At 36.0% G+C, this 13,252-nt stretch overlaps 2 protein-coding genes across 3 annotated transcripts; both read right to left on the reverse strand.

Annotated features, from left to right (window-relative positions):
- Positions 1-561: 561 nt before the first annotated feature.
- LOC110263742 (protein NDL1) lies at positions 562-4,210 on the reverse strand. 2 transcript variants are annotated; one of them, XM_088509628.1, is made up of 10 exons: positions 3,743-4,210; positions 2,578-2,677; positions 2,395-2,492; positions 2,200-2,288; positions 1,960-2,020; positions 1,766-1,852; positions 1,612-1,689; positions 1,466-1,522; positions 1,311-1,366; positions 562-1,237 (listed from the first exon to the last, which is right to left on the reverse strand). In XM_088509628.1, exons 1-10 carry the CDS (start codon positions 3,800-3,802, stop codon positions 880-882), a joined length of 1,044 nt encoding a protein of 347 aa, XP_088365754.1. In that variant the 5' UTR covers positions 3,803-4,210; the 3' UTR covers positions 562-879. The 2 variants fall into 2 exon arrangements, with proteins under 2 accessions (XP_088365754.1, XP_088365755.1); XM_088509629.1 differs by having other exon boundaries at positions 2,200-2,299; positions 3,743-4,057.
- A 5,604-nt stretch (positions 4,211-9,814) lies between these two features.
- LOC148571572 (uncharacterized) lies at positions 9,815-10,733 on the reverse strand. Its single transcript, XM_088507284.1, has 2 exons — positions 10,700-10,733; positions 9,815-10,617 (listed from the first exon to the last, which is right to left on the reverse strand). The coding sequence occupies exons 1-2, from the start codon at positions 10,731-10,733 to the stop codon at positions 9,815-9,817; spliced, it is 837 nt and encodes a 278-aa protein (XP_088363410.1).
- Positions 10,734-13,252: the final 2,519 nt, after the last annotated feature.

The following is a 13,252-nucleotide window of genomic DNA, read 5'->3' on the forward strand; positions in this document are numbered from 1 at the left end:
AAGAGAGAGATATAGAGAACTCAAAATTTGTTCAGTCAATTATTGATTATTGATTTCAAACGCTCAAAGTTTGTGTTCAAATTCTGATCCTTTTTGGGAAAAGACCTGCCCAAAACCACTTCTCCTTGGTTTTATTTTGTCCGGGTTTTATACATTCTTACGGAACATTTTTTGCCACTTGTTGTACAAATAGATTAGACATTTGTCGAGCAAATAGAGTGTACACTTGTTGAGCAACCAACCTTCTACTACTCTCTTATTATATATTAATAGATTTCCATTCTAGGTGAATAAATAATTCAAAGATTATTGTCTCCTCATTTAACAACTTAACAAATTTTCTTACTACAAAGAATTTTAGCTCAAATGCTTGTATGAAACCTCTCTTTGGTGAGTATAATGACCGTGTGATGTCAGATGTAGCACAAAGATTCAATAAATCCAATGGCTATTATTCACCTGGCATTCTTCCAAGAGTACAAACAAATTCGACTTACCTAATCTGATCAATCATGGCAAACATGTCCTACTTTCAAGTTCCAATACTATGAAACAAAAACATAAATAAATGGAAGGATTTATTTAATTGCTTGTGGCCATAAAATAAATAAATTGAGGTCAAAGTCCAACCGGAATTTACAGATACAACAGCTCAAATTGGTCCCTTTTATTTCAGACATACTACAAAATGAATTAAGACAACTTCCTCCCTATGTTTTCTTTTGCATACAATACATATATTTATATTTTCACGTATTCTTCTCTTATATCCCTCATATCTACAACAACCCCCTCCTTCCGCCAACATCTCTTCTATTAAAACAATAAAAAAAATCATAAAGAAACAAAAAAGAATGCCCTGGATTACAAAAGTGTGGATCAAACTTCCATTGACACACGCGTCTTTATTGGCTTTAGCTTTAAGCCCATGCTTTCTGGGGAAAGAAGCTCAGGCGAGATGCAAGACGGGCTGAGCGGGCTCCTCGGGCTGTCACTGAAGTGGCATGGCCTGTAAAGCCCATACCCCATGAAAAAGTACTCCATTGGTATCAGCATTGCATGTGGCTGCTCCTCCGTAACCATTGATCCACAAGCTTGGACCTCAACCAAGGCACTGAATCTCCTATCAAGTTTTGATGTCATGTGCAGAGCCTCCGAATGGAATGGCGAACTGTCTCCGACGAAAATAAGCGTTCGGCACTTTAATCTTTTCAACCCTTCTGTAATGTCCGGCCTCCTGCAAGTTCTCAAGTTAGCATAATACCATTGAAAATGGAAAATGACAAACGAAATTGAGTGGCCGATATTACTCATTAATCGATTCAAGAAACCGCAATACATTTGTTCTCTTTCTCTCATCGAGCAACTGGAAAAGAAACAATGCAGAGCTTGGTGAATAAACCAAGGAATGATAAGTGAAGAAAGAAAAAAAAAATAGGCATCGAATACTTGGTATAGAACTGACTTTTCTGCAGGCTTGAACTATCTCTGACTCTGGAATCTCAGCATTTCCCCTAACTTCCTGTTAAAGTTGATCAAGAAAACTCAGCATATCAATTCTCAGACTCAATGGAGAACAAAGCAGGGATAAGATCCTGGCTATTACAATACCTTGCTGAAGTATCGCTGAAGTAAACACTCCTTCAACAAGCCACACATCCCATAGAAATATAGTAAATTGGACATCACCTGAAGAATTAAAAGTGGTTTTAGGTAATGTTATCAGATTAGAGGACTCATAATCTGAAGGCATTTCGAAGCGAACCTTGTTATAAAACCATTCTGTCCAAGAAGGTGCTTTGCATAAAGGAGATACAAGTATCAAACCAAGAACACGCTCTCTATATTTCATCTGTATAAGCATAAGAAAGAATATATCAATCAAAGGAAAATAGTAGAACTGCAAATAAGGGCAGTTTCTTTCTCTGTCATTTCCTTCCAAGTTAAGAGGGTACATACTGCAAAAAGAGTAAGAATATAAGCCCCGGCCGTGACTCCCATACACATCACTGCTCCAAGCCTGGACATGGAAACAATTCAGGCAATTAGTAGATATAGCAAAATCATTGGATTCTCCCTCAAAATAATGTCAGCATCTTACTCATAAATCGACAATAAATAATGAATGGTATATTCTACACAGTGAAACCTAACCACCCTTAAAACTAAGTTATCAACAGTGATTATAATGTAATTTACCCAAAATAGTTGAGAATCTCGACTATTTGATCTGCTAAGTCTTCGACAGAAGGTATAGGGTCATCAGGACAAATTGCACCAGCTCCCAACTGCAACAACTCTTGTGGAAGTTCCAAGAGGAGAAACTATGTGAATTATAAAGTTCACTTTCTAAATAGAAAAGAAAATGTATATTGAAATCAATCTCTTACAGACCTCGTGTCCAGGAGGACTGATATGATATATGCAGAAGTTGTGAAGCAGCAAAGAAGCTGCCTCTGGACAGAAAAATAATCCTTGGAAACATGACATATCTGCACAAACAGATAAGTGAACAATTAATTCGGCCTTCCGAATAAAATAAAAAGAATGGATTAAAGAATACACATATGCACTCACAATTTAGTGCTAGGTCTGGATAAGTGATCAGAGCTGGTTTCTCAGGATCCCCATACACTATAACAGACACAGAACCACAACCAGTTCGAATGTGATGCTCCTGAAATGATCAATATGATTTGTAACCAAAATACAGGCAAAAAGAAGAAAGAGGCAACAGAACCAAAGTTAGAAAACTGAGGAATGAACAAAAGAACCACCTCCTAAGCAAAGGATATCCTTTATTTTGAGTTATGCAAAGATTCTAAATCAACGTTTTTTTCAAACTGTTTGTTCCCTAACATTGCCCCTTAATAGGACAACCCAAACTAACAAGCAACAACACCACATTAGTATCACTGACCAATATGATGAATTAAATAAGCCATTCCATATTCCAGCCATTGAGTGCTTCAGAAAGACAACAAAGTCAAGGTAATTAAAAACAGGATACTATCTTAGGCTGTTTAAAAGGATAAGGATGACTATAAAGTAAAAACTCATCCAATACCTTATATGTCTACAAAATTAGCACATTAACTCAAATAATAAGGACAAGGAAAACAAGAAAGTATAAAATTTCCCAAAGGAAAAGAAAAAGCAATAGCGTTGCAACTTAAACGAAGGATGGAGGTACAAAAGAATATCTGAGAAATAAGGAATGAGCAGATCCGCTAGTTGTTATATTGACTCAGCGAAACAAATACGTTCCAAGAAAGACCATGTAGAAAGAAATCAAGAAGGATAAACAAAAAGAAAAGAAAATAAGCCAATCCCATAAAATTTTCCAAGTCAAAACAAACAAGTCAAGAAACTTTCTTGTTCCCTTCTATCCTCCAATTAAATCCTAAATACAAAAACATTTGCGCAACTAAAATATTCCGCAATGCAAAATAAGAACCTAAGGCTAAAACACAATATAATAACAATAAAGAAAGGAGAATCCCATTGACTGAAACTGTCCTTCGACTTCTAAACATATTCCCTTTACGTTCAGCAATGGCGCAAACCAAACATAAAAGAAATAAAATTGGAACCCATTAATCACCCAATTGACAAGTACTTGAAATTGATCAATTTGCATCATCCCCCCCCCCCCCCCAAAAAAAAAAAAAAAGCTTCAACCTTTAAACCCCAACAAAGAAAATCAAGAAAATAGGAAAAATGGTAAAGCATTGAATGGAACCTTTCCACCGAGGTAGATCTTCTCCATGTTGAGTGAAACGGAATCACTGGATTCTGCCATGGCCGTAGCTCTGGTCTGCTGATTCTACCGTTGTTGTTCTTGTTCTTGCTGTATATGGAAGCCCCCTGAACTCCAAAGAAGCCTCCACCAACCACCGAAGTTTGAGAAAATTATAGACCTCTCTCTGTCTCTCTTCTTCTCTCTAATATGTATGTTTATTTGTCTATGCCTTCAATGGCTTATATACCAAGCCAATTAGCCAATTCTATTCCAATTTCCCTCACTCTCTCTTATTTTTGTGTTTGTGAAATCCACAAACATAAACTAAACAAAACAAAACATAACGTTTATGTTTTTCGTTTGTTTATTATATTTACGATTTTACCCACCCCACCGGCACCGACGCTTAAAACCCAACAGAATTTTAACCGCGCCTAGAAACGACGCCGTTTTTTGGGTCTTGAAAACGATTTCACTAAAATTAGAATAACCAAGATCTATGGGGCTCGTAATTCACGGGTTCCTTTTTACTCTTTTTTCCTCTCTGACCAGAAAAAAGGGCGAAATTTTTATGACTTAACACTGCCTTTTGTTTTTGTTGGCCCCAAAATTTTCTCCCTTTGACTCTCTTTCTATACATGGCATTCTCCCATTGGCCCACTTTTCTTTTTTCTCTCTAAAAAATTAATTAATAATTAATTAATTTAACATTTGTTTTGTAGTTTATGTAATTTAGCCACATTTTAGACGTGGACACATTTGTAGGAGGGGGACCTTAGAAGTTAAAAAATGGTGGGTTGCTTGCCTTTCATTTGACTCCAATCATTAATCATTAATCATTAATCATCTTCCGCCACATTTCTTTTGCCCTTTTCCTATTTATTAATTCCGTCTTATTTCTTTAATATATATATTCTTTTGTTCACATCTTTATTCTTTACCAAACCGATGGTGCTAAATAAATTGAAAGAAGTCATCACTAAATATTTGCATTGGCGTTTAACAAAATGTACTAATGTAACAAGTGTTGATTCCATGTTTAAATACATTTCGATGTATATATTCTGAAAACTACGTTCATTACTTTATCCTATATATAATAATGAAGACAAATATATGAATCAATTAACAAGAATTTTTTGCTCTTATTATAACGTACGGTTGTACCTTTTTTACTGTCTTTCTATATTTTTTAAAGTTTAATTATTATATATTAATAATTAAAAATTACATTATTTAATAAGATGTATATATTTAAGTTGTTAAATTTTCAAAATATTTGATAATATAATTGAATGATTATTAGAATTAGATATAGAAATAGAATAAATTAATATGAAACTCTTTCAAAGAATATATGTATTTGAAAAAAAAAAAAAGGTGTCCTAATAATAAAGAAAAGTTGATTGAAGTATTTTTACTTAATACGAGTAATAACACAGTCTTAAATTTTATATCTCAATTAAAAAGAGAACTTAATTGGAAATAAGAGCAACTCTAATGCTAAGAAATAGAGTTCCTCTTCTAACATATGGGGACTCAATTACCATTGGAGTGAAAAGGGAAGGAGGGCTCTTCACGTGGATCAAGATTGAGAGTCCCTCTAGACAGGGACTTGCAATCAGAGGCGGAGCTAGAAATTTTTTTTAGGAGGGGCCAACATGAAAAATATAAATTAAGAAGAAAGGAAAATTAAAAATTAAAAAAAAAAAACTAAATTAAAAATTGAAACTTATACATCCATATTATTTATTTTGGGGGGGCCATTGCCCCTTCTCTATAACGTGGCTCCGCCACGACTTGCAACAACCAATAAAATCATGTCATGTGGTAAGTTAATAAAATAAAAATAAAAATATATTAAATATATATATTAAATAATTAAATTATAATTAATTTATTAATAATTATAATAATTTATTATATTAAATACTTATATATCTATTTAATTAATTATTTATATTAATTATTTAATAATTAGTTATATTAAATTATAATTAATATAAATAATTATGTTAAATCAATATCAAATATTATTTATATTGTTATATTAAATCATAATTAATTAAATTTATTTTACATAAAAAATAAATTTAATTTTTACATATTATAAAATAATTTTTAGTTAGATTATTTATTTTTATTTATAAAATTTAAAATACTAATCAAATTTAAGTTATTTATTTTAATATTTTATAATATTGAATTATTTTGAATTTATAAATTTAAATAATATTATTATAAAAAGATAATAATTATATTAATTTTAATTACTTTAATTAATTAATTAAGTGGGACCACAATAGGGATTAAAGTTAGTTCCTTCTAATGGAGAAGAGAGAGATTCTTTGAGTTCCTATTTATTGTTTATGATGCAAAAGTTGATGTGGAGTTACTTTTTACGACAGGTGAGCCATAAATAGGGACTGGAATGAGTTCCCTACTGAAGATGGTCTAAAGTTTAAATACACCAAAATTTTGATATAGTTATAAAAATGTATTTGTATTATAATATGTATAAATAGGGAGTCAAAATAATAAAAAAAAAATACATAATTATTGAATAAATAATTAAATTAGTTTTTGAAAGATTACTTGTTTTTTAAATTAGTCTCTAAATTTTTTTTATTAAATTCGTCTTTTAAATATTTTATATTAGTCATATTAGTCTCTTTAATTTGTTATTTTCGTTATTAATGGCATAAGAGTTTGTTGATGTGACACTATAACATATATTTAACAGCGCTTTGTATTTTTAATATAAGAGTAGAAGGTGGTGTTTTTAAATAAGGTAAAAAATTGATGTGTTTTTTATTTATATGGATACCACAAATGTGACAGATTTGTGATTATGAACAAAAAAAATTAAAACACCACAAATTTGTCAAATTTTATTTTATTTAATATTTATTAATTATTATAATAATTAATAAATATTAAATAAAATAAATTTTAACTAATTTTGACTAATTATTTTTTATTATCAAACATTTTTTTATAAATATAATCATTTAGTGTACTTAAATGGTTAATCTAGGAAAAGATACATCTTAAATGCCAAACATTAATACTACTATTAAATAAACTACAAACCAACAGTATTCTAAAAGCGTTTTAAACATTTAACTCTATTAATTGTTTTTATAATTTTCAGTTTGATTGTTTATGTCAATTAATGTGACTAATCACTCCAAAAAGGTCAATTGCTTTCATCGTAGATGGTGAATTGGCAGTGACATTCTTACTAACCCTGTTTTCAATTCTTCCCAATTTCCATCCGCTTCTGCTCATGACAGAATTGATTATTAATTAATATATAATCAATTTTTATTTGATAAGTTAAAAGAATGATAGTAACTAGAGAAAACGAACAAATAAATTCGTAATTTTTTAATTTGAAAATAAATAAATTTTTAATTAATTAAAAATATAAAAATATTTTTGTAAAAAATTTATTTATTTTCATATATTTTTAATTAATAAAAAATTTATTTATCTTTAAATTAAAAAATCAAAAATCTATTTATCTTTTTTGTAAGAAACTATCATAATTGATTTATGCTACCTAACTTTGGCATCTCTAGCACTTTTAAAGTTATGGAGAGCGACCAGGAACCATGAAAACATTGCATACATAGCATAGTAACGAAGGATTGCTATGTGATTGGCGGGAAAAAAAATAATTTTAAAAATTTATTTTATACTTAAATTTTTAGTCTGATGAGATTTAAATATTTGAGTATGCTAGTAAAATAATTTTTTTTTATTGATATGAGAACGTTATGCTTAGAACAATTTTTGTTGTCAACTCTTTGACTAATAGATATTTGATTTAAATTGAGAAAATCTCTTTCCAACTTTTTGTACACCATACAAATTCTTCTCAAAGAATTATGCTCACACAGATTTGTGTATTTTTTTTATTCTTCTCCAATATCCATCCTTAATGTCCGACTGCCAAAACACTTTGACAAGCCAATGGACATGAGGTATGACGGAAGCCAAGACCCGCAGGAGCATTTGACTGCCTTTGAGGCCAGAATGAACCTCGGGGATGTTGGCGACGCGGTGAGGTGTCGTGCGTTCTCTGTGGCCTTGGTAAGGCCGGCAATTCGGTAGTTCAATGCGCTCCCACAAGGGTCCATTACGACCTTCTCGAACATAACTTGCAGCTTTTTAGCGCAGTTCACCACGCGCATTGCCAATGCCAAACATTATATCAACCTCCTAGGGGTCACCCAAAGAGCCGGGGAGCCGACCAGGAAGTTTCTCGACAAATTTAACGACGAATGTCTAGAAATTGACGGCCTGACTGACTCGGTGGCCAGTTTATGCTTGACGAACGATCTGTTAAATGAAGATTTCAGAAAGTACCTCACTACTAAACCCGTCTGGACAATGCAAGAAACATCGAACGTGACCAGAGAGTATATTAATGACGAGGAAGTTAGCCAGGTGGTGGCGGCCAACAAATGTCAGCTGGCCAACCCTCCTCCTCGTCAACCCGGACACGGTGAAAGGCCGAAAGAGTCCTCCAAAGACGGAGGGCCAGCTAAACCTTTCAAACCTTTCTCCCGACTTGGGAAGTTCACAAACTACACTCCTCTAACAGCCCCCCGATCGTTGAGGTCTACCAGCAGATAGCCGACAAAGGCATCTTGTCAAAATCACGGCAACTAAAGGACAGAACAGGCGGGAATAAGAGCCTGTACTGTGACTACCTGGTGCACGAAATTGGCTCCGCAGAATTCGCACAGATAGACCGGCAAGTATACCGGGTCGTCCAAGTAATACCTGAGGTGAGTCAGAGTAGATCCCACGAGGATTTTTGGTTTTAGCAAGCAGTGGACACCTTGCAGCTCTTAGTTAGGCGGATAGAAAATTATAAGTTGTCACGGAAAAAGCATAAAACAAAATAATTAAATAAAACGTTACTAATGAGACAAGAATTCAATGGTGATAGAATGATTGAGGCTTCGGAGATGCTTTGTCTTTCCGGATTAACTTTTCTTACTGTCTTCTTCAATAACCTTCTGATTCCTTCAATGGCAGTCGTAAGTGATTAACTCATGTCCTCTCATCAAGTTAACCTCCTCTACTGCAGCAATCCACCACATTGAGATGACTCATGTTCTCTCATCAAGCCACCTCTAGGTTTCTCATTGTAGCAGAAGATGAAGCTCTAAGCAGTCCACTCCCCTTCACGGTCCAACTCAAGGTGCCACAGATAAGGCAGATCTTCCGAATAAAAAAGTGCCGCTTCTCTGACTCTAGCCTTAACGCCACAGAGACCTCATGCACCCATAGCCAATGGGATTTCATGTCACATATCTAAAGTTGCTCAGATGCTCTATTAGAATCCGCAATGCAATCTTTAGCTTTAGTTCAACGCTATCCGGGTCAGGAATCGCACCCATGTAGAACAAGGGTGATTGTCACGGGTCACCCTCAATTCATAAGATGAAGAATGAGGTTGCATAAGAGAATAGAATCTGACGTATTGAATGAAAACAGTAATATTATTGATCCATGAAACTCAGCAGAGCTCCTAACCTTAACCTTAGGAGGTTAGTGACTCATGCTGATAGAAAGATACAATGAAAGTTTCGAATGGGCAGGAGTCCTCTAACAAGGGTGAACTCTTGTATATATATACTAATCTAATGACTAAGGATTACAGAAATAAGATAAACTAAGTTGATAGTGCGAAAATCCACTTCTGAGGCCCACTTGGTGAGTGTTTGGGCTGAGCTTGAGTGTCTTCCACATGCTAGTGTCCCTTAGGGGCGTTGAACGCTGGCTAGGGACCTCTTTTTGGGCGTTGAACGCTGGCTAGGGACCCCCTGTGGGCGCTGGACGCCAGGAATGAGGCTGGTGGCTGGCGTTGAACGCTAGTTTTAGGCCTTCATTTCTGAAACAAAGTATGGACTATTATATATTTCTGAAAAGCCCTAGATGTTAGCTTTCCATAGCCATTAAGAGCGCGCCATTTTGACTTCTGCAACTCTAGAAAATCTCTTTCAAGTGCACGAAGGTCAGATTCTGACAGCATCTGTAGTCCTTTCTCTGCTTCTAAATCAGACTTCTGCTTAAGCTCCTCAATTTTGGCCAGAAAATACTTGAAATCACCATAAAACACACAAGGGTTTCTTTATTCTTCTTCTTCAAATCAGCAACCTCGGCCATAGCAGCATTTGCCGACGAGACGGCGTCATCACGTTTCTTCTCCAATTCCTTTACCCGACCCCGAGCAGCATTGAGCTGACTCTCCAAAGTAAGCTCCCGCTCAGTGAGCCGAGCAACCGTCTCGTCAGAGGTCTTCACTTTCTCCACAGAAGTAGCCAGCAAGGTCTTCACTGATTCCACCTCCTCTTTTAACTTATCCATGGACTTAACAGCAGCTTGGAGTTTGCCGTCTAGAGTTCGGGTGCCAGCCAAGACGGGTTCCTCCTTTCTCGCTATTACTGCAGCCCGGAGCAGGGTACGGTACACCCACTTGGCCTGGGCGGCGAGATCCCCACCATGGAAGAATTCCTCGGTACCCGGCAGGAGTTGGGCATCAATGAAATTTCCGACGTCAAAATTTCTCTCTATCACAATGAGAACTCCCTCCGGGCTAGAGGTCGATTTCCTTTTCCTTGGGTTGTCAACAATGGTGACCTCGGGACCGACCTCCTCCTTTGGGATCTCCTCAGTCGGAGGAATCACAACGGCACTCGTATCAACGACCTCCCCCTGAGTAGGTTGTGATTGGACCTCGGGATTAGGGGAGCCCGGTGCATTGGCTGGAGGAGTGGTGGAGCTATCGTTACTATTCCCGAGGAGGAAGTAAGCCATCATATTGTCAAGTCTAGTCTGCTCGGCAGCCATTGACACTGAATCAAGGCAAACAATCAAGTCAGAAAAAAAATAAGAGAGAGAAAGGAGACACGGAATTACGACTCCCCGACTACTCACCTATATAAGCCCTACCCATCTCACGGTCACCCATTAGAAGGTGTGGGTTGATATTGTTTTTACCAAAAATTGCCAACAATACGTCGATAATGTTTTTGTTTTGTGGGGTCAAGCCCTTGTAAGTCACCTTCGTGAAGGCATTGGCCCCGACACCAAAACTCTAATAGTTGGGATACGACGCTCTCCCTCCAAGGTCAACCAGAACGGATGCTGACCTTTGGCAGGTCATACCTTGAAGTACTTCTCCTTAAAGCCATGATAGGAATCTTCAAACAACCCGAAGATCCACCTACCTTGGGCTGCCCGAAAAGATATGTACCCTTTCTTGGCTCTCCCTTCCTTAGAGGGGCTTGTCAAGACGAAAAATCATAGAAAAACTTCCACTGAGACTAGCAGCTCCAAATATTCACACACCATCTTGAAGCACCGGATGGGGGCCCAACTGTTCGGATGTAGTTGCGATGGCGTCACATCACACCCGTCCAGAAGTGCCATTTGAAAGGGGGAGAAGAGGATAGGAACCCCCAGGTTGGTAAACAAAGACTTATACAGCCAGATCCAGTCGGTAACCTGGGGGGAGTGCAAATTTATATGGCATATTCGTTCTTGGTCCCTGGGAGCGAACGCATGAAAACGTACTTCCTCGGCAACCCCCCCCCCCAAGCAGAGCAGGTCGGATTGGCAGAACCGTGAGCTCCTCTAGGGTCATCCTGGACGGGGTATCTTTCACGTCTGAGGTAACCCAAGCATATCGGTCCACGGGAGCTCTCACGACAGGACGTTGTGCCATACCTACAAGGGGTCACCACTTAAGTTAGACCAGAAGGTTGGAAACCCAGATGGCGCAGAATTAAACACTACGCGCTAATCTACGGTTAAAGTACCTAATGGAAAATGGAAACCCCCCTAAAACCTATCTAGCAGCAGTGATATGCAGTCAAGGGCAGTCAAAAACGAAGTAGCAACAACATGCAGCAATTACATGCGATCAAGAAGATTAAAAAACGAACCAGCAAGAATGAAAACAGGTTTAACCAGTCAATAGTAAATAGAAGGAATGATTACCAGAAGATTATCGAACGAAGAATGGTAACTTCCAAGAAAACAAGGAGGAGCGAAGGAGTTTGGGAACGTATGAGCCTGGGAAAATCAGAGAGAAAATGTAGTGGAAAATGAAAGTTTGGAGGCACTGTTCCAACCCAGCTCAGCAGAGCGGGGGACCCAGACCTAGATGCCTAGCCGGCCTAGCGATTACCCGAACCGGAGGGTGACCCGAGCATCACCCCTCCTCCGTGATCCTTGACAGTTGGAGACGAAACTTCCAAGAAAGAGGACCTGCCCATGTGGGACCCACGTTAGTACAAACTATATAAGGGGAGGGTCCTACCCCTCCCCCAGGTACGTCACTCACTCTGACAAAAACCACCACCTTGTACGGACACTGACTTGGGCGTCAGAGTCCCTTTTGCGGGTGGACTACCCCCTTCTCACACACGTTGCTCGGTAATTCGGAGGAGTTCGGTGTCAAGGCTCATCAACACCCATCTCTCGATTGCCCCACCTTTGTCACCCTCAGATCCGATCTGTTTGACAAGTGAGCAAACGATCACAAGGGTTTTATAAAATTTAGTTTTGGTTAACCAGTTAACTAATGTGTGTGTATCCACGAATTGTTTATAGTAGTTAGATGTGTGGTGGCTATGTTGGCTAAGGTGAAAATATCCTATCATATTTGGACACCTGTAAAAAGTTTAATATGATTATGACCAGTGTTAAGTTTTAAATTTAACCGTTATGAGAATAATTTTTTTTGAAGTAAATACAAAATTGATATCCAAAAAATTTTGTTATTGACAAAATGATACCTAATAAATATTATTAATAAAATAGTATCTGAAAGAAATTAAAATTTAAAAAGCATACCCTTGAATTCATCGAAACACATCACCAATAAAAACAATGCTAAAATAACTACGTGTTTTGATGATATGACAATTTTGTTATTAATCATATGAAAAATTATTTATATCCTTAGCTTTTTTAGAAAAATCTATTTTACCCAAATGGTAAAAAGTCTTGGATCATTAAAGAATACTTTACCGTTAACTAAAGTATTCCCTTGATCATGTGTCACTTTCATATTGGAGTCAATCTACAACCATACAAAGTCATCACAGCTCTAGTCACCAGACGTGGCCTTATAACACGAACCAGTTTGTTTAAAGCAAAAACTTTTTTTTTTTTTTTCATATTAAAGAAGGGCAAAATTGTTATATCTGAATTGATATATGTTTTAAAGGACAATAAATACTTCAATAATTTCTAAGATAAGCCAATATAGCTAGTTTTTACTGCTTCAAGTATAATTTAATAGTCATTAATTTATATTTTTAAGTGTTAGAATATTTAATTTAATTTTATATATTTTGATTTAATTTATTTAGTTAATAAATTAAACTTTATATTAATGAATTTAAGTATTTTTTTTAACTTAATATGAGGAATATAAGTATTTTTTAAAATGTTGTAATTATCAAAAATTATAAAATTAAA

The sequence above is a fragment of the Arachis ipaensis genome, chromosome B3, assembly GCF_059453495.1.
Source record: "Arachis ipaensis isolate K30076 ecotype BB chromosome B3, ASM5945349v1, whole genome shotgun sequence".
NCBI lineage: Eukaryota > Viridiplantae > Streptophyta > Magnoliopsida > Fabales > Fabaceae > Arachis > Arachis ipaensis.

Excerpts from the sequence above, each read along its gene's own strand:
- LOC110263742 (XM_088509628.1), bottom strand. The coding sequence starts at position 3,802 with ATGGCAGAATCCAGTGATTCCGTTTCACTCAACATGGAGAAGATCTAC. Across the intron at positions 2,493-2,577 it reads TCCAGACCTAGCACTAAATT|ATATGTCATGTTTCCAAGGA; the intron begins GTGAGTGCATAT and ends CTGTTTGTGCAG. Across the intron at positions 2,289-2,394 it reads TCAGTCCTCCTGGACACGAG|TTGGGAGCTGGTGCAATTTG; the intron begins GTCTGTAAGAGA and ends GAGTTGTTGCAG.
- LOC148571572 (XM_088507284.1), bottom strand. The coding sequence starts at position 10,733 with ATGGGTGACCGTGAGATGGGTAGGGCTTATATAG. Across the intron at positions 10,618-10,699 it reads GATGGGTAGGGCTTATATAG|TGTCAATGGCTGCCGAGCAG; the intron begins GTGAGTAGTCGG and ends GCCTTGATTCAG.